This window comes from Salvelinus alpinus, chromosome 2 (assembly GCF_045679555.1).
Source record: "Salvelinus alpinus chromosome 2, SLU_Salpinus.1, whole genome shotgun sequence".
NCBI classification, from domain to species: domain Eukaryota; kingdom Metazoa; phylum Chordata; class Actinopteri; order Salmoniformes; family Salmonidae; genus Salvelinus; species Salvelinus alpinus.
Window position 1 is genome coordinate 19,988,086 of NC_092087.1, and position 19,311 is coordinate 20,007,396.

The 19,311-nt window shown below is 42.5% G+C and overlaps 1 protein-coding gene across 2 annotated transcripts in view; it reads left to right on the forward strand.

Annotated features, from left to right (window-relative positions):
• Window positions 1-19,311, forward strand: part of LOC139556059 (contactin-3-like) — a 96,042-nt gene that overhangs the window by 42,145 nt on the left and 34,586 nt on the right. For both annotated transcript variants that reach the window (XM_071369561.1, XM_071369550.1), the window contains exons 4-5: window positions 15,178-15,353; window positions 17,700-17,798. In XM_071369561.1, the coding sequence (XP_071225662.1) occupies window positions 15,178-15,353; window positions 17,700-17,798 (275 nt within the window). The remainder of the gene's footprint in view (window positions 1-15,177; window positions 15,354-17,699; window positions 17,799-19,311) is intronic.

Here is a 19,311-nt window from a genome sequence, read left to right on the forward strand (position 1 = left end):
ACAGGACAAAAGACAAAGACGTCTGACTGCTACGCCATCTTGGAATGAATGGTGTGAAAATGTCAAAATGTGTGAAAATTGTCTGTCCTCGGTTGAAACACTCACAATTGAGTTCCAACCTGCCTTTGGAAGCAACGTCAGCACAATAAAGCTTGCCGCCACTGGACAAACGCATTCTCTGGAGTGATTAATCACGTTTCACCATCTGGCAGTCCGACGGACGTATCTGGGTTTTTCGAATGACAGGAGAATGCTACTTCCCCGAATGCATAGTGCCAACTGTAAAGTTTGGTAGAGGAGAAATAATGGTCTGGGGCTGTTTTTCATGGTTCAGCCTAGGCCCTTTAGTTCCAGTGAAGGGAAATCTTAATGCTACAGCATACAATGACATTCTAGATGATTCTGTGCTTCCAATTTGTGGCAACAGTTTGGGGAAGGCCCTTTCCTGTTTAAGCATGACAATGCCCCCGTGCACAAAGCGGGGTCCATACAGAAATGGTTTGTCAAGATCGGTGTGGAAGAACTTGACTGGCCTGCACAGAGCCCTGACCTCAACCCCATCAAACACCTTTGGGATGAATTGGAACGCCGACTGCGAGCCAGGCCTAATCGCCCAACATCAGTGCCCGACCTCACTAATGCGCTTGGGGAATAATGGAAGCAAGTCTCTGCAGCCATGTTCCAACATCAATTGGAAAGCCTTCCCAGAAGAGTTAAGGCTGTTATAGAAGCACAGGGGGGAACCATCTCCATATTAATGCTCATGATTTTGGAATGAGATGTTAGACGAGCAGGTGTCCAGTTCACATACTTTTGGTCATATAGTGTCTGTGTCTGTGTCTGTGAGTGTGAGTGTGCGGGCCTGCTTTTGCCTGTGTGTGTGGCCTCAGGGGAAACCAGGTGAGGTCTGCTGCTGGAGACAGCTCTGAGCGTGGCTCTATTCCCTGCCTGTACTTGATGAAGAGGCCTCATGCAACATTGATGTAAACCTCAAGGTCAGCCAGAGTTCATCAAATCAAATCAAATGTTATTAGTCACATGCGCCGAATACAACCGGTGTAGACCTTACAGTGAAATGCTTACTTACGGGCCTCGAACCAACAATGCAGTTTTAAAAAATACGGATAAGAATAAGAAATAAAAGTAACAAGTAATTAAAGAGCAGCAGTAAAATAACAATAGCGAGACTATATATAGGGGGGTACTGGTACAGAGTCAATGTGCTGGGACACCGGTTAGTTGAGGTAATATGTACATGGAGGTAGAGTTATTAAAGTGTCAATGCATAGATGATAACAACAGAGAGTACCAGCGGTGTAAAAGGGGGGGGAGAGGGGGGGGGGGGGGGGGAAAGCAAATAGTCTGGGTAGCCATTTGATTTGGGGTTCAGGAGTCTTATGGCTTAGGGGTTGTTTAGAAGCCGTTTAGAAGCCTCTTGGACTTAGACTTGGCGCTCCGGTACCACTTGCCGTGCGGTAGCAGAGAGAACAGTCTATGACTAGGGTGGCTGGAGTCTTTGACAATTTGTAGGGCCTTCCTCTGACACCGCCTGGTATAGAGGTCCTGGATGGCAGGAAGCTTTGCCCCAGGGATGTACTGGGCCGTTCGTACTACCCTCTGTAGTGCTTTGTGGTCGGAGGTCGAGCAGTTGCCGTAGCAGGCAGTGATGCAACCAGTCAGGGTGCTCTTGATGGAGCAGCTGTAGAACCTTTTGAGGATCTGAGGACCCATGGAAAAAATATTTTCAGTCTCCTGAGGGGGAATGGGTTTTGTCGTGCCCTCTTCACGACTGTCTTGGTGTGCTTGGACCATGTTAGTTTGTTGGTGATGTGGACACCAAGGAACTTGAAGCTCTCAAACTGCTCCACTGCAGCCCCGTCGATGAGAATGGGGGCGTGCTCGGTCCTCTTTTTCCTGTAGTCCACAATTATCTCCTTTGCCTTGATCAAGTTGAGGCAGAGGTTGTTGTCCTAGCACCAGACAGCCAGGTCTCTGATCTCTTCCCTATAGGCTGTCTCGTTGTTGTCGGTGATCAGGCCTACCACTGTTGTGTCATTGGCAAATTTAATGATGGTGTTGGAGTCGTGCCTGGCCGTGCAGTCATGAGGGAACAGGGAGTACAGGAGGAGACTAAGTACACACCCCTGAGGGGCCCCAGTGTTGAGGATCAGCATGACAGACGTGTTGTTGCCTACCCTTACCACCTGGGGCGGCCCGTCAGGAAGTACAGGATCCAGTTGCAGAGGGAGGTGTTAGTCCCAGGCTTAGTGATGAGCTTCGTGGGCACTATGGTGTTGAACGTTGAGCTGTAGTCAATGAACAGCATTCTCACATAGGTGTTCCTTTTGTCCAGCTGGGAAAGGGCAGTGTGGAGTGCGATTGAGATTGCGTCATCTGTGGATCTGTTGGGGTGGTATGCGAATTGGAGTGAGTCTAGGGTATCCTGGAGGATGCTGTTGATGTGAGCCATGACCAGCTTTCAAAGCACTTAATGGCTACCGACATGAGTGCTACGGGGCGGTAATCATTTAGGCAGGTTACCTTCGCTTTCTTGGGCAAAGGGATTGTGGTGGTCTGCTTGAAGCGTTGTGAGCTTATGCCGGGGGATTTATAGGTCATTTGTGGTTTAGTACGGTACCCTGCGTCACCACTTCATTGCTCCAGACCAGCGCAAGGGGGAGTTAGAGCACTGATTATGCTTTTGGGTCCTACTGTGTCTCTAACTGAAAAGGAATGGGCGACATGAACTTAAATAGAAACTGATAATTGTGCACGACTTCAGTATTACTTACTAAAACTGTTGTTACACAAAGGTTTTTATTATTTTATGTTGTTAGAATTATTTTGTTCTTACTGTAGTACTGTAGGCCACTCCTGACCGGTCAAGTTGTATAGCGCCTGAGTGGCGCAGCGGTCTAAAATCTCTGTTGCTACAGATGCTGGTTCAATACCCGTGCCGGCCTCGACTGGGAGACCCATGAGATGGCTGTAGGTGTTTGGTTTTTCTCCCTCCAAAAACAGAAATAAATCATTCAAAGTAACAAACTGGCTTTATTTACAAATTAGTAACAATGGTTCACCCCATGTTCAACAATGGCCTTTATCTTGCTCATTTTACATTATTTGAAAATGAAATCATCTCCAAAATATTGTTATTTTTTAAACAAAGCGATTATTATTATTAATTTAGAATTATATAAAAGCCTGTTGGATATTCTCACAGGATATATTGTTAACCCTGTTATTAGCAGGACAATATATATTGGTCATGGCTCCCGAGTGGCTCACAATGGGACTGCCTTGCAGTTCCCCAGGTGTATCCACTGAAAGCACGCAAGGTTCAAGGCACGAGGTCAGGGGGCACGGGATGGGCCGCAGAGCCACGCACAGAAGACCGACCTAGCCCATTGGAAAGGGAGGAGGAGGAAGGGGGGGTGGACCCCCACCCCGCCAAACTGGCAATACTTTAATAAGTGCCATTGTGCTAATATTGGCGCTGACTAGGGAAACATTCCTGCTGTTCTGTTCTTAGTGTCAGTCTGCAGGTTCAAACTAAAACAATGCAACTAATAATGGCATCTTTATGCTTTCATTAATAAAATAATTATAAAAATACTCTTTCAAAATGCCGATGTTTATTTAGTTATGCATCCATAACGAATTACTATGTGTTAGCTGGTGGCATTTTGAAAACAGGTTTTCAAACACTTGTAGCCCGATTAGCAGGACAGTAGACTCTTTATAGCCCGGCTACTGAACATCCCCCTACCTGCAATGTATTCGATGCTTAAGTACTCTGAAGTGTTACATTTATAACTCAAAACAGCTGATGTTTATTTAGTTATGGATCCATAACGAATTACTGTGGGAATAAATATCACGGAATGACATAAATATTGCAACAAAGTTGTCTAATGCAGGTAAACAGATTGTTGCTTACTGGAAAATAGTCTTTCAAACACATGGTCACGTTGTACAGCGGCATTATTGCTATTAGCAGGGCTATATTTTGGGCTTTATGGGCGGTGCACAATTGGCCCGGCGTTTCTCTCCCTCTAAAAACAGAAATAAATGTTTTGGCCTTTACAAATATTATTTTGGCCTTTATTCAGATTATAATTGCTCTCTTTAAATTTTTTGAAAATGAAATAACCTCCAAAATAACATTATATATTATCAGTCATATAGTGGCACCTACATAAAGCTGAGTGACATTCATGGCTTTGGATCAAAATAAATAAGTACCAACATTCTTTCTTTGATAAATACATGTTTTGGTTATCCTGACCTGGACACCATGTACAGTATTATAATAGCCCATTATGGGCTATTAGCAGAACAATATACCAACAACTCTCTGTATTACGATCATTTTTGGGATGGGAGGCTCCGGAGTGGATGAGGGCTCCCACAATGCAAAATATGGTGCTACAGATGCAGGTTCGATACCCTTGCCGGCCTACACCGGGAGACCCATGAGGTGGCTTTTGGTTTTAATTTAGAATCCTCCAATCCTCTATATGTAATTATTTGCGGAGAGTCACATGTTTTTTGATATACTGTAGGCCTACCGTAGGCGACATGAGTCTGTTGAGTAATGTGCTGTTAAAAGTGGTGTAGGTTGTTGTGTCTTTGAAGACTGTTATTTTATCAAATCAATTCTCTGTAATTATTATTACATGATTAAACTAATCATGTAAATGTAATTAACTAGGAAGTCGGGGCACCATGGAAAATCTTCAGATCACAAAGTTATAATTTTCAGATATTTTAATATCTAATCAATTAGTCTTATATTAATGAATTATTCTTTACCTCACGTTAGTCTCATTACCAACGTTGTAAATTGTTGGTTATCTGCACGAACCCAGCCTTTACTATGAATCATCCATACACCAATTGGCTTAATCATTTATGTACTAACTAACTAAATAATCACAGAAATGCACAAACAAACAGTAGATATGTTACTATCAAATGATAGGGAAGATTCCCTAGTGGGCTAAGCCGATATGACGACTTGGTGGACAAAGGGAAATGGGTGTGGACTGAGAAAGAGCGGGAAAGACAAAAGAAATCAGTACACAGTTGATAATTATATTAATTGAAATGCTAATCTTTTGCACATGAACGCATTATGAACGCATTATTTATTTATTATTTATTCGTAAGAGTAGAAAAGGCGGTTCTATGACGCCTGATCATGTCTGTGCCCACGGGGGCAGGCCAATGACTTAGTTAAACTTTAAAGGGAATACAGTTCTCTCACATTAAAGGTTTAACATCACATTACATAATTTCACAAATAGTTTCATCTTTACTCATTCATTTTATACAATAATTAGATGCAAACCCCATAATTGCGAAATGTACACATTCAGAGATATAGTTATGTGTGTGTTCCTGTCCTCTCTGAGTTCACCAAATGAAACACACTTGTCATACCCATCCCTTAAGTGTCCACGGACCATTCCCACCTCCTCACAAGTGGACATTTTGTTTCATATTCCCATTTTGGGGATTTAGAGTTCGCCACGTGAAATCCTTTGTTTTCTCTGTGTCTCTCTCTCTGCATGACCAGGGGGAGCGAGTCTCCGCCCCAAAAATGTATGGCCTGAGATAACAGAACCTGGGTGTAGAAGGGTGAGAGAGAGGGGGAAGCCACAATCTATACCCAGAAAGGGCCACATCATGTCAAGGTCTTATTTATTTAAAGAGTGTATTGAAGTTAGAAGCAATAGGATTGATTTAACTGGGCAAGTCAGTTAAGAACAAATTCTTATTTATAAGTATAGCCTACGCCTTCCTCCCCGTCGGGGAATTGAACCCCGGTCTCCCGCGTGCCCACAATCTCTAGTACAGCCATTATTGAAGGCTACCAAATGCTTCTCAAAGATGCCCTCTGGTGGTCAAACTAGCACTAACTAATATTAACGCTACCAGTGGTTCACACTTAAATAATGTGCCATAGAATTCTGCGGCACCATGCAAGCTGCGCCGCAGTACATTGCAACTTTTAAAGGAGGAACCACTGTATTACAGACTCAGTCAGGGAGAGGTTGAAAATGTCAGTGAAGTTCGCGCATGCTTTGAGTACACATCCTGGTAATCCATCTGGCCCCCCGGCTTTGTGAATGTTGACCTGTTTAAAGGTCTTGCTCACATTGGCTACCGAGAGCATTATCACAGTCATCCAGAACAGCTGGTGCTCTCATCATCCAGAACAGCTGTTGCTCTCGTGTAGTAGGATTCAATCTTAATCCTGTATTTTGCTTGTTTGATGGTTCGTTAGAGGGCAAAGCGGGATTTCTTATAGACGTCCAGATTAGTGTCCCGCTCCTTGAAAGCAACAGCTCTAGCCTTTAGCTTGATGTGGATGTAGCCTGTAATCCATGGCTTCTGGTTGGGATATGTACGCACGGTCACTGTGGGGACGATGTCGTCAATGCACTTATTGATGAATCCGATGACTAAGGTGATATACTCCTCAATGCCATTGGATGAATCCCGGAACATATTCCAGTCTGTGCTAGCAAAACAATCCTGTAGCGTAGAATCCTCGACATCTGACCACTTCCGTATTGAGCGAATCACTGGTGCGTCCTGCTTTAGTTTTTGCTTGTAAGCCGGAATCAGGAGGATAGAATTATGGTCGGATTTGCCAATTTGAGGGTGGGGGAGAGCTTTGTATGCATCTCTGTATGTGGAGTAAAGATGGTCTAGAGTTTTCTTCCTCTGGTTGTACATGTGACATGCTGGTAAAAATGAGGTAAAACTGATTTAAGTTTGCCTGCATTAAAGTCCTCGGCCACTAGGAGCGCTGCTTCTGGATGAGAATTTTCTTGTTTGCTTATGACCTTATAGAGTTGGTTGAGTGCGCTCTTAGTGCCAGCATCAGTCTTTGGTGGTAAATAGACGGCTACGAATAATATAGATGAGAACTCTCTTGGTAGATAGTGTGGTCTACAGCTTATCATAAGGTACTCTACCTCAGGCGAGCAATACCTCAAGACTCCTTTAATATTAGACATCGCAAACCAGCTGTTATTGACAAAAAGACACACACCCCCACTCCTCGTCTTTCCAGACGTAGCTTCTCTGTTCTGCCGATGCATTGAAAATCCCTACAGCTCTATATTGTCTGTGTCGTCATTCAGCCACGACTCGGTGAAACATAGGATATTACAGATCTTAATGTCCCGTTGGTAGGATAATCGTAATCGTAGGTACATCCATTTTATATCCCAATGATTGCATGTTAGCAAGTAGAATTGATGGCAATGGGAGTTTACTCGCTCGCCTACAGATTCTCAAAAGGCAGCCTGATCTGCGTCCTCTTTTCTTCCGTCTTTTCTTCACGCAAAGGACGTGGATCTGGGCCTGTTCCCGGGAGACCAGTGTATCTTTCTCGTTGGAATCGTTAACCTCTCTTGGGTACGTGAGACGTTAGCGTCCCACCTCTTCAACAGCCAGTGAAACTGCTGGGCGCCAAATTCAAATACAGAAATAGTCATTCGAAAAATTCAGAAAACAAAACATATTTTACATAGGTTTAAAGATTAACTTTTTGTGAATCCAACCATTGGGTCAGATTTTTAAAATGCTTTACGGCGAAAGCATACCTTACGATTATTTGAGAACATAGCCCAGCAGACAAATCATTACAAACAGTAACCAGCCAAGTAGAAGAGTTACACAAGTCAGAAATAGAGATAAAATGAATCCCTTACCTTTGATGATCTTCATATGGTTGCACTCAGCAGACATTCATTTACTCAATACATTTTCCTTTTGTTCGATAAAGTCTCTTTATATCCAAAAACCTCAGTTTTGTTTGCGCGTTTTCTTCAGTAATCCATAGGCTCAAACGCAGTCAAAACAGGCAGACAAAAAATCCAAATTGTATCCGTAAAGTTCATACAAACATGTCAAACGATGTTTATATTCCATCCTCAGGTTGTTTTTACCCTAAATAATCGATAATATTTCAACCGGACAATAACGTTGTCAATATAAAAGGTAAACAAGAAAGGCACTCTCGGTGCATGAAAAAGCTCTGTGACACTTTAGGGTCCACTCATTCAGACTGCTCTTACTTCCTCATTTTTCAGAATACAAGCCTGAAACAATTTCTAAAGACTGTTGACATTTAGTGGAAGGCATAGGAACTGCAAGTTGAGTCCTAAGTCAATGGATACTGTAATGGCATTGAATAGAAAACTACAAAACCAACAAAAAAAACTACTTCCCGAATGGATTTGCCTGCCAAATCAGTTCTGTTATACTCACTGACACTATTTTAACAGTTTTGGAAATGTTAGTGTTTTCTATCCAAATCTACCAGTTATATGCATATCATATCTTCTGGGCCTGAGAAGCAGGCAGTTTAATTTGGGCCTGCTTTTCATCCAAAATTCCGAATGCTGCCCTAGAGAAGTTAAAGGAAAAAGATTATTTCAGTCCGTGGTGAGTAATCCCAGTTCTGATGTCCAGAAGTTATATTTGGTCATAATAGATGGTAGCAGCAACATTATGTACAAAATAAGTAAAAAGATAAGTTGCAAACAACGCAAAAAAATGAACAAAATATCACAGTTTATTACGGGCATGTAAAACGTCAGCCATCCTCTTCGGCTATAGGTTTCAGGATTTTCAGGTTGCTTACCACTCTCTCCCAAAATACATCATCCAGAAAGATCCTCTTGATGGGGCAGTCCATATCGGCAGGCTGTGATATGGCCATTTCTTGGAGGGACTCCTTCCCTTCCAGGAGACTGTCAAACATGTTGACAACACCACCCCAATGGGTGTTGCTGGGCAGCTTCAATGTGGTGGTCTTATTCCTCTCACTTTGCTTGATGAGGTAGATTGCAGCTATAACTTGATGACTCTTCACATACCTAACCATTTCCTTGGCTCTCTTGTAGAGTGTATTCATTCTTTCAGTGCCATGATGTCCTTGAGGAGCAGATTCAATGCATGAGCAGCACAGCCAATGGGTGTGATGTGAGGTAGAACTCTTCCACTTTAGACCAAGTAGCCTTCATGTTCATAGCATTGTCATTCACCAGTGCAAATACCTTCTGTGGTCCAAGGTCATTGATGACTGCCTTCAGCTCATCTGCAATGTAGAGACTGGTGTGTCTGTTGTCCCTTGTGTCTGTGCTCTTGTATAATACTGGTTGAGGGGTGGAGATGATGTAGTTAGTTATTCCTTGCCAACGAACATTCGACCACCCATCAGAGATGATTGCAATACAGTCTGGTTTCGCTACGATTTGCTTGACCTTCACTTGAACTCTGCATCTGTGAACCAGTTGCATACACAGCTCGAGCAAGACATTCATCAGCATTTCTCTGACTACGTTCCTCCATTGAGTAAAAAGGTTCCAGGAGGATGATGAGCTGTTGCTATCGATAAGGTGTCTGATTCATCATTTTCACCTCGAAGAGAAGTAGAGGGACTTTTGTCAGAGGTTGCTTGTTGTGAACGCTGAGGGAACATTATGCACTTGGCCAGATGATTCTGCATCTTTGTTGCATTCTTCACATTTGGCACAGTATTTGCAAATGTACACATATTTTCCTTCTACATTAGCTGCAGTGAAATGGCTCCACACATCAGATAGAGCCTGTGGCATTTTCCTGTAAAAAAAAAAATACAATTCCATTTACAGATAAATAGTTAAGCAGTTAGATATAACAACTCCTTTGTTAGAAAAATGTTTTAAAATTAAACGTATGGAAATAGGTGAATTAACACTCCTCAGTTAGCAGGCTCAAGCAAGCTAAAACCCACATGGTAGCAAAAACTAACTAGCAGAAATTGTTAACAAGTTAGGAATTATTTAAACACACTTTGCTGTAGGCTACTATTTACTAGTTAACAAAAAATGATGTATGTCGTATAAAATATATTCACCCCACCCAGTATTGTAATCAAAACCAGAAAGCATGTAGTCCTTGGCTCAGACAGTGTAGTAGTGTGGGCTCAATAGCATCTCATTAGTGTGCAAGATCTTGAGAATCAGCTGTACATGTGATGGAAGAATGCACTGTACATGCAGAGGGATGCAATTCCATTGAATTGTGGATAGTTTAACCAAAATATGCCACAAGACCTAGAATTGCCTTATGTGTATCCCACAAAAAAAGGTTCACTGTTATAAGCTAACTTTTTTGATGAATTTAACCTCTCTGCGCTACGGATCCCTTTAGCGGGATCATTTTCCTAAACAACCTCTGAATTGCAGGGCGCCAAATATTAATAAAAATATTTATAATCATGCAATCACAAGTGAAATATACCAAAACACAGCTTAGCTTGTTGTTAATCCACCTATCGTGTCAGATTTTGAAAATATGCTTTACAGCGAAAGCAATCCAAGCTTTTGTGAGTGTAGCAATCAATGCTACAACAGCTAGCCCCAAATTAGCATGGTCACGAAAGTCAGAAAAGCAATCAAATTAATCGCTTACCTTTGATAATCTTCGGATGTTTGCACTCACGAGACTCCCAGTTACACAATAAATGTTCTTTTTGTTCGATAAATATTAGTTTTATAACAAAAAAAACGCCATTTGGGTTGCGCGTTATGTTCAGAAAACCACAGCCTCGTTCCGTTCGACGAAAATTCCAAAAAGTATCCGTAATGTTCGTAGAAACATGTCAAATGTTTTTTATAATCAATCCTCAGGTTGTTTTTAACATACATAATCGATAATATTTTAACCGGACCGTAACCTATTCATTAAAAGAGAGAAAGAAAATGTCGAGCTACCCCTCTCGCGCGCAGGAACTAATCAAAGGACACCTGACTAGTTTTGAAAAATCTCACTCATTTTTCAAAATAAAAGCCTGGTCACAGCCTGAGGAAGCCATTGGAAAAGGAATCTGGTTGATACCCCTTTAAATGGAAGAAAGACGGGAAATGAAACACAGATTTATTTTTAAGAAAATCACTTCCGGGTTAGATTTCCTCAGGTTTTCGCCTGCAAAATCAGTTTTGTTATACTCAGACAATATTTTGACAGTTTTGGAAACTTTGGAGTGTTTTCTATCCTAATCTATAAATTATATGCATATTCTACGATCTGGATCTGAGAAATAGTCAGTTTACATTGGGAACGTTATTTTAAAAAAATATATAATAATCTGACCCCTAGCGTCAAGAAGTTAAGCAAAATCCCTCAAATTCCAGGGCTTAACTTCCCAAGGAAGAATTCTGGAAATTTACCGGAAAGTTTCCGACCCTTTGCAACCCTAGTCCTCATTTGTCCGGAGCTGGAAACAGGTTTGAGGGCACAGACTGCTATACAGGTCACAGCATGCTGCTTGCAACAATCGTATACTCTCACAGTAAAAATATAATTGGAGCCGGTTGTCTAATTTAATGTTTTTGCCTCCATATTTGAGGTTTTGCTCACAACCTCACAGGTGATGAGAACCATTTTACTGACTGTTAGAGAGATACACATCACTGCATATGATGATGGTGATGATGATGGTGACGACTCAAATACAATATGACTATGCTAACATGGATAATTCATGTTTTGAATAGCTTGATGGCAAAGGATAGTTATGTCCGCATGGGGTTTAATTGGTGGAGTGATAATAACAGCTCAGTGTGATGACTGCTTGGTAATTTGTGTGATTTCAATTATATTGGTTCAGGTTAAATAACTCCACAGCTGCTTGTGTTGTGGTGAAATTACACTAGCTGTAGCACTGTGGTCTATCCTTGTTGTTTACTCTTACTCTCATGGAATGGGTGCTGTATATGTGACGGGAGTTTCATGCTCTGTCACCTAGCCTTCACTCTCAGTGGGGTTTCATACCAGGCCTTTTCTGGTGGCTACTTAGAGGTGGCAGGTGAGGGGTGTCTCTGACAACTTGTCCCACTGTTCAGGCTTGCAGTTTAAGGTGTTGCTGCTGCTGCTGCTAGATGGGGTGGCTGGCATAGTGACTGGCTGTGTCGTGCATAGACACCATCACACCCAGCAGAGGCAGAGCTCAGCCATCTGCTCCAGGGGTGTCTGATCTGCTCAGCCTGCCTACTGTCCTCTCCCATTAACTTCAGATATTCTGGGGTGGTTGTGAATATAACTAGCCACCAGACCACCTCTCCCTCTCCCCCTCTCCTCTTCATTATAAATCAAATCAAATCAAATGTTATTGGTCACATACACATATTTAGTAGATGTTATTGAAGGTGTAGCGAAATGCTTGTGTTCCTTGCTCCAACAGTGCAGTAGTATCTAACAATTTACAACAATACACACAAATCTAAAAGTCAAATAATGGAATTAAGAAATATATAAATATTAGGACGAGATTACACATGTGAGATCCTCCTTCTATAGACTGTATACCTATGGTAACATGATGAATCATACTGTCACGCCCTGACCATAGTTTGCTGTGTATGTTTCTATGTTTTGTTTGGTCAGGGTGTGTTTGGTCAGGGTGTTTGGTCAGGGTGTGTTTGGTCAGGGTGTTTGGTCAGGGTGTGTTTGGTCAGGGTGTTTGGTCAGGGTGTTTGGTCAGGGTGTGTTTGGTCAGGGTGTTTGGTCAGGGTGTGTTTGGTCAGGGTGTTTGGTCAGGGTGTTTGGTCAGGGTGTGTTTGGTCAGGGTGTTTGGTCAGGATGTGTTTGGTCAGGGTGTTTGGTCAGGGTGTGTTTGGTCAGGGTGTTTGGTCAGGGTGTGTTTGGTCAGGGTGTGTTTGGTCAGGGTGTTTGGTCAGGGTGTGTTTGGTCGGGTGTGTTTGGTCAGGGTGTTTGGTCAGGGTGTGTTTGGTCAGGGTGTTTGGTCAGGGTGTGTTTGGTCAGGGTGTTTGGTCAGGGTGTGTTTGGTCAGGGTGTTTGGTCAGGGTGTGTTTGGTCAGGGTGTTTGGTCAGGGTGTTTGGTCAGGGTGTGTTTGGTCAGGGTGTTTGGTCAGGGTGTGTTTGGTCAGGGTGTTTGGTCAGGGTGTTTGGTCAGGGTGTGTTTGGTCAGGGTGTTTGGTCAGGGTGTGTTTGGTCAGGGTGTTTGGTCAGGGTGTGTTTGGTCAGGGTGTTTGGTCAGGGTGTTTGGTCAGGGTGTGTTTGGTCAGGGTGTTTGGTCAGGGTGTTTGGTCAGGGTGTGTTTGGTCAGGGTGTTTGGTCAGGGTGTTTGGTCAGGGTGTGTTTGGTCAGGGTGTGTTTGGTCAGGGTGTTTGGTCAGGGTGTGTTTGGTCAGGGTGTTTGGTCAGGGTGTTTGGTCAGGGTGTGTTTGGTCAGGGTGTTTGGTCAGGGTGTTTGGTCAGGGTGTGTTTGGTCAGGGTGTTTGGTCAGGATGTGTTTGGTCAGGGTGTTTGGTCAGGGTGTGACACTAAATATTTGTCTAGTTTGTCTATTTCTATGTGTTTGGCCTGATATGGTTCTCAATCAGAGGCAGGTGTTTGTCGTTGTCTCTGATTGGGAGCCATATTTAGGTAGCCTGTTTTGTATTGTGGGTTGTGGGTGATTGTTCCTGTGTTTAGTGTTCACTATTTCGGGACTGTTGCGTCTTCATTTATTTTGTCAGTTTATTGTTTTTGTTCTTTCTTGAAAGTATTCTAATAAATATGAATACTCACCACGCTGCGTATTGGTCCGATATCTCCTACTCCTCCTCAGACGAGGAGGACGAAGACAGCCGTTACACATACTGTATCAACAGAGCAGTTTGGAACATGTATAAACAAGTTTATTTTTATTTTAAAGCAATTGAGATTCAATAAGTCATCAAACTCCCTTGTTTGTTGCATTCATATTTGTGCGCCCAGGAAACATAGGCTTCATCACACACTGTAACTTCAAACATTTTGAAAATAATTTTGGTATCTGGAATGGTGACAAAATATGTCTGATTAAGTGAAAACCACACTGTGATAGATGAATAATGCAGTCAACAACATGAAAGACAGCTATATCTTTTGTAGTCTGTCAGGCGGGAGTACTGAAAAGGGGAAAAATAATATAGATTTTTTTTGCTCATCATTGGAATTGTCATTTCACTGTCCCAGAATGGCATTGTTCAAGCTAGCTGGCTCAAAGTCTCATCCTAATCATTCACAATTACTTGCTTTCTTAAGTGGAAAATAATCCATACTTATCATGCCTCTCAGCTTCGTTAATTTTCCTTTTTCGTTTTTAGGTTTCTGTTTCACTTTGGAAAAACAAAAATGAGTTTTCCTATTTGTAAATTGTTTATTGCAGCAAATCATTAGTACTAAACAGTCCAAAACATTTTATAGTTTACTTTATTTGACCTCACTCAGTGTATATCCTGGTTTTTACCATGGCTGGTGATTGATGTTTTTAGACAACTTGAAAATATTATTTGTTTTGCGCTATGACTCATGAACATTATTGTATATCATTAATGTGAGATGTGAAGTACATTTTTTCCATAATACAATTATGTTGGTCCTGGTCAGGCCCTGGATGGGAGACCAGATGCTGCTGGAAGTGGTGTTGGAGGGCCAGTAGGAGGCACTCTTTCCTCTGGTCTAAACAAAGATCCCAATGCCCCAGGGCAGTGATTGGGGACACTGCTCTGTGTAGGGTGCCGTCTTTCGGATGGGACGTTAAACGGGTGTCCTGACTCTCTGAGGTCATTAAAGATCCCATGGCACTTATCGTAAGAGTAGGGGTGTTAACCCCGGTGTCCTGGCTAAATTCCCAATCTGGCCCTCAACCATCACGGTCACCTAATAATCCCCAGTTTACAATTGGCTCATTCATCCCCCTCCTCTCCCCTGTAACTATTCCCCAGGTCGTTGCTGCAAATGAGAACGTGTTCTCAGTCAACTTACCTGGTAAAATAACGGATAAATAAAAAATAAATAAATAAAATAAATGTACAATAGAAACAAATAAGCCAGTCTTTGAAATGCCAAGGCAGGTAGCTAGGCTAACCCAATACACTATGAAAAGTCTCATGCTAAAAACACCAACAATTACAGGGTAATTATATCCAATATCTTTCATTTGATTCAATTGTCTTTATCATGAGGGAATCATAAAGATTCAAACTAATGTTTTGATATTTCCTGTCTCGTGGTGTTCACAGAATAATGGCCACCTGCACCCATCAAATGGATCCATATGATAAATGTTTGTGAGTGTGCATCTCCAGAGGCCAGGCTGCTGATTGTGTTTACGTCTTTCCAGATGGTCGCTTAACGGAACACTCATTGATCTGGGGAGTGACTACCGGCGTCACATGTCTGGAGGCAACCTGATCATTAACAGTCTGGACAGGGACCAAGACACGGGGGCATACCAGTGCACTGCATTCAACACATGGGGGATCATCCTCAGCTGCCGAGCCACTCTGCAATTTGCATGTAAGTGATTGGGCTATTTTTAACACGTGTGTGTGTGTTTGTTTGTTTGTGTGTGTGTGTGTGTGTGTGTGTGTGTGTGTGTGTGTGTGTGTGTGTGTGTGTGTGTGTGTGTGTGTGTGTGTGTGTGTGTGTGTGTGTGTGTGTGTGTGTGTGTGTGTGTGTGTGTGTGTGTGTGTGTGTGTGTGTGTGTTGCCGTGGCCTTAGCATTCTGATTTCTTGTTTGGTTTGCTTCAAATATATATTTTTAAGGGTTAATTGAATGAAATGTCAGATGCAACAAAATGGGTAAGGCAGCTTCTGACTCCATTGATTCTCATTAGTCACTGTGTTTCCAGCTTTGACAGCATCTGTGCTCACTCGGTATTGACTGATACTTTGCAAATCTATGCCAGCGTCTGCGGTCTGGACTTGAAAGGAAAACAACACAAATAAAGCTTAAGACTTTGCAAACCAGACACAATCATTTATATGAATATGAGGCTTTGGCATGATTCTCTACCATATAGAGAGCCGACAGACCTACAGTGTAGAGACACCTCTCCCCTCTCACTGATCATGCCGTCTCACTATTGATCATGTCCTAGAGATAGAGAGCCTTAGCTTCCCCTTAAGAGATTGACTGCCTTTACCCTCATGCGCTGGATAATGAATCTCACTTGTGGGGCCTAGGTGAGGAGGGAAGCTGCTTGATATTTATTGTCTAGTAGGTGAATGCACAGAGGAGGTATTGGCGATACATGAGGGTTGCTGCATAGGCTGCTAGCTTTTCCTCGTAATGAAGAAGCTGCCATAGACAAGGATGGCTTGCTTCCTCCATTTCCTGTCTCCACAATTCAACTGTCATTTTGATGATGTGTTTCTTTTTTGTGATGTGTTATGGCCATCAACTTCATCCTACTTACATTGAATTTCTGAACAACTGTAACACAACTGTAATACAAATGTATCAAACACGGGTAGAAGCCACACCAGGGAGTACTTGTGACTTGTGTTGCTATTCCTTTGTGATAGAAATAGAATGAACCTGAAGATTTTGCAAGGGTTTGGATAAGATACCTCTATATATATTTTCTGGCTTTCCTCCCGACACATTCTTGTTGGCTCTCAGAGTTGGAGTCTGTGCAGAGGAGACATATTAGCATAGAGGAAGCACTCATTCTGCTACAGACAGGGTAGAGCCAGCCTGCAGAGTGCTGCGTTTTAGCACCAGTCCCTGCTGTGACTTTCTGTGTGAGGAGAGAGGAGTATAGGTGGGCCTCCTCTCCCTACCTTAACTGATTAGTACCTTTTAGTTCCAACCCCCACTGTTTGAAATTAATATTACCGTCATGATCAGCTGCAGCTGTGTGGTTATGCTTTCCAACCAGCCTGCACCACCTGTCTGTAGACAGCCTAGCTAGCCTACCTCCTCCTGCTTTAGAATCAGCACCTTGGCTGAGAGTTCTAGTTCTCCACTGCTCTGTTAGAAGATGGCCACCCACCGCGTGGCCTGGACAGAATCCTGCTATGACTTGGCCGTGTTGGATTTCACCACGGTCATCAGAGACTGGCTCATTAATCTTCCCTTCGCTCTCCCACTCCCCTCTATAATCCTTCTCTTTTCCCAATTTGTCTTAACGGTCACATTGACTTTCTTTTGTTTGTGTTCGGGGCCTGACTGCAGGGCTGCCAGCCCAAGGGTGCGGAGTCATTAGGCACAGGGGTACAGTGGTTTGCCCATCACTCACTGAAACAGAGTAACGTTTCATCATCCTAGGTACAAGCTCAGTCTGTCAGCTTTTCCCCCTTTCATTTGCAGGGATGAATTGCGCCCAGAGTATCAATGGGGAAGCTAAGTGCAAGATTACACTGCATTTAATAATGATGTTGGTTATTGCTCTTGGCACTGAATCCTGTTTTTCGTCATGTGCTCTGTGTTTGTTCAGTTTTTCCAGTTTCCTCCTCTCTTTTTTATCCCTTTGCAAGTTAATCTCCTGCTGCTATCATAACAACTGTGTGTTGTGAGGTATACATCACATACTCAAGTCCATCAATAATGTTCAATGTTACAGTTGCTTTTCAAACTATTGTATAGCATTGGGTGTGTTTTAAAGCAATCAATCACTGTACCTGTGAATGGTTTCCTCCACCACATGGATTTTAGAGCTTTGAAGAAACCAATATAACGGATGCATGTGTTGGTGAAACTCTAACCACAGTGGGAAACACATTGGCTGATACTGATTGAGTTGTCAGCTGTATTTAGGCATGATGCTGCTCATGTTAGTGCTTACTGTCCATTATGCTTTATAATGCATATTCATCCATTCTGTAGTAACACTAAAGCTTGATTTTTGTGTTGATTAGACCTAGACAACTTCAAGACCCAAACTGCACGGAGTGCTGTCAATGTCCGAGAGGGCCAAGGAGTGGTTTTGTTATGTGGACCACCCATGCATTCTGGAGGTATGTTTTTTCCTTATTGGAGATATCTATGAATAACTGGAAAGGTAGCGCTCTTCTGTATCCCATTACAATCTTTGATTAAGTATTATATACAGAAGTTATTTGGGGTATTCACAATCTGTTTATTCATTACACCTTATTTGTTAGCCCTCAAAGCAATCATTCCAGCTAGCAACCTCAAATGAAACTTATTGCGCACAGATGTCTGCAGAATAAAGCCGTGCGTGATAGGCCTCTGTTTGTTTTTCATTCTGAACTATTTCCTTCAATTAGAGACAAATCTGGGGGCAAATGAAAAGATGTTCCTCAAATTGGAGGCTTAACCTGATCCTTAGGCAATACGTTCCCAGCAAAGTGATTTTAAAACCTGGATTACATAATCAATTGTAACTTATCCCAACTCAAATGGAATGTAGAATTCAAAGGGATTTTTCAAACTCATTTATTCTATACCCTAGAGGAAAAACAAGCAAAAACACTTTCTGGGATATCTTGTTTATCTTTCATGCTATTTTCAACTTGTACAGATGAATGACTCTGCACATTTGCGATTGCTATTGAAGTGTGTGTGATCGCAACCCTACTCAGTTCAACTTTCCTTGGTATTGAATAATGGACTTTGCACATACAGGCTGACCCTGTTGCAGGACCATAATATATGCAATTGAGCAAACGCTTTTATCCAAAGCGACTTACAGTCATGCGTGCATACATATTACGTATGGATGGTCCCAGGAATCAAACCCACTACCCTGGCGTTACAAGCGCCATGCTCTACCAACTGAGCTACGAAGGACCACCACTCACTTTAAAGGGATAATTTGAGATTTTGGCAATGACGCCCTTTATCTACTTCAGAGTCAGATGAAGAAGTTGAAAAGCTTCAAGTTCCTCGGCGTACACATCACTGACAATCTGAAATGGACACCTACAGCACCCGATGTCACAGAAAGGCCAAAAAGATCATCAAGGACATCAACCACCCAAGCCACGGACTGTTCACCCCGCTACCATCCAGATGCGAGGTCTGTACAGGCACATCACAGCTGGAACCGAGAGACTGAAAAACAGCTTCTATCTCGAGACCATCAGACTGTTAAATATCCATCACTAGCCGGCTACCACCCGGTTACACAACCCTGCACATTAGAGGCTGCTGCCCCATATGCATTGGAAAGAAAAAGTATGTGAACCCTTTGAAATTACCGGGATTTATGCAGAAATTGGTCATAACATCTGATCTTCATCTAAGTCACAACAATAGACAAACACAGTCTCCTTAAACTAATAACACACTGCAAATTATACATTTTTATGTCTTTGTTGAACACACCGTGTAAACATTCACACTGCAGGGTGTAAAAAGTATATGAACCCTTGGTTTTAATAACTGGTTGACCCTACTTTGACAGCAATACCCTCAACCAAACGTTTTCTGTAGTTGCGGATCAGACCTGCACAACGGTCAGGAGGAATTGTGGACCATTCCTCTTTACAAAACAGTTTCAGTTCA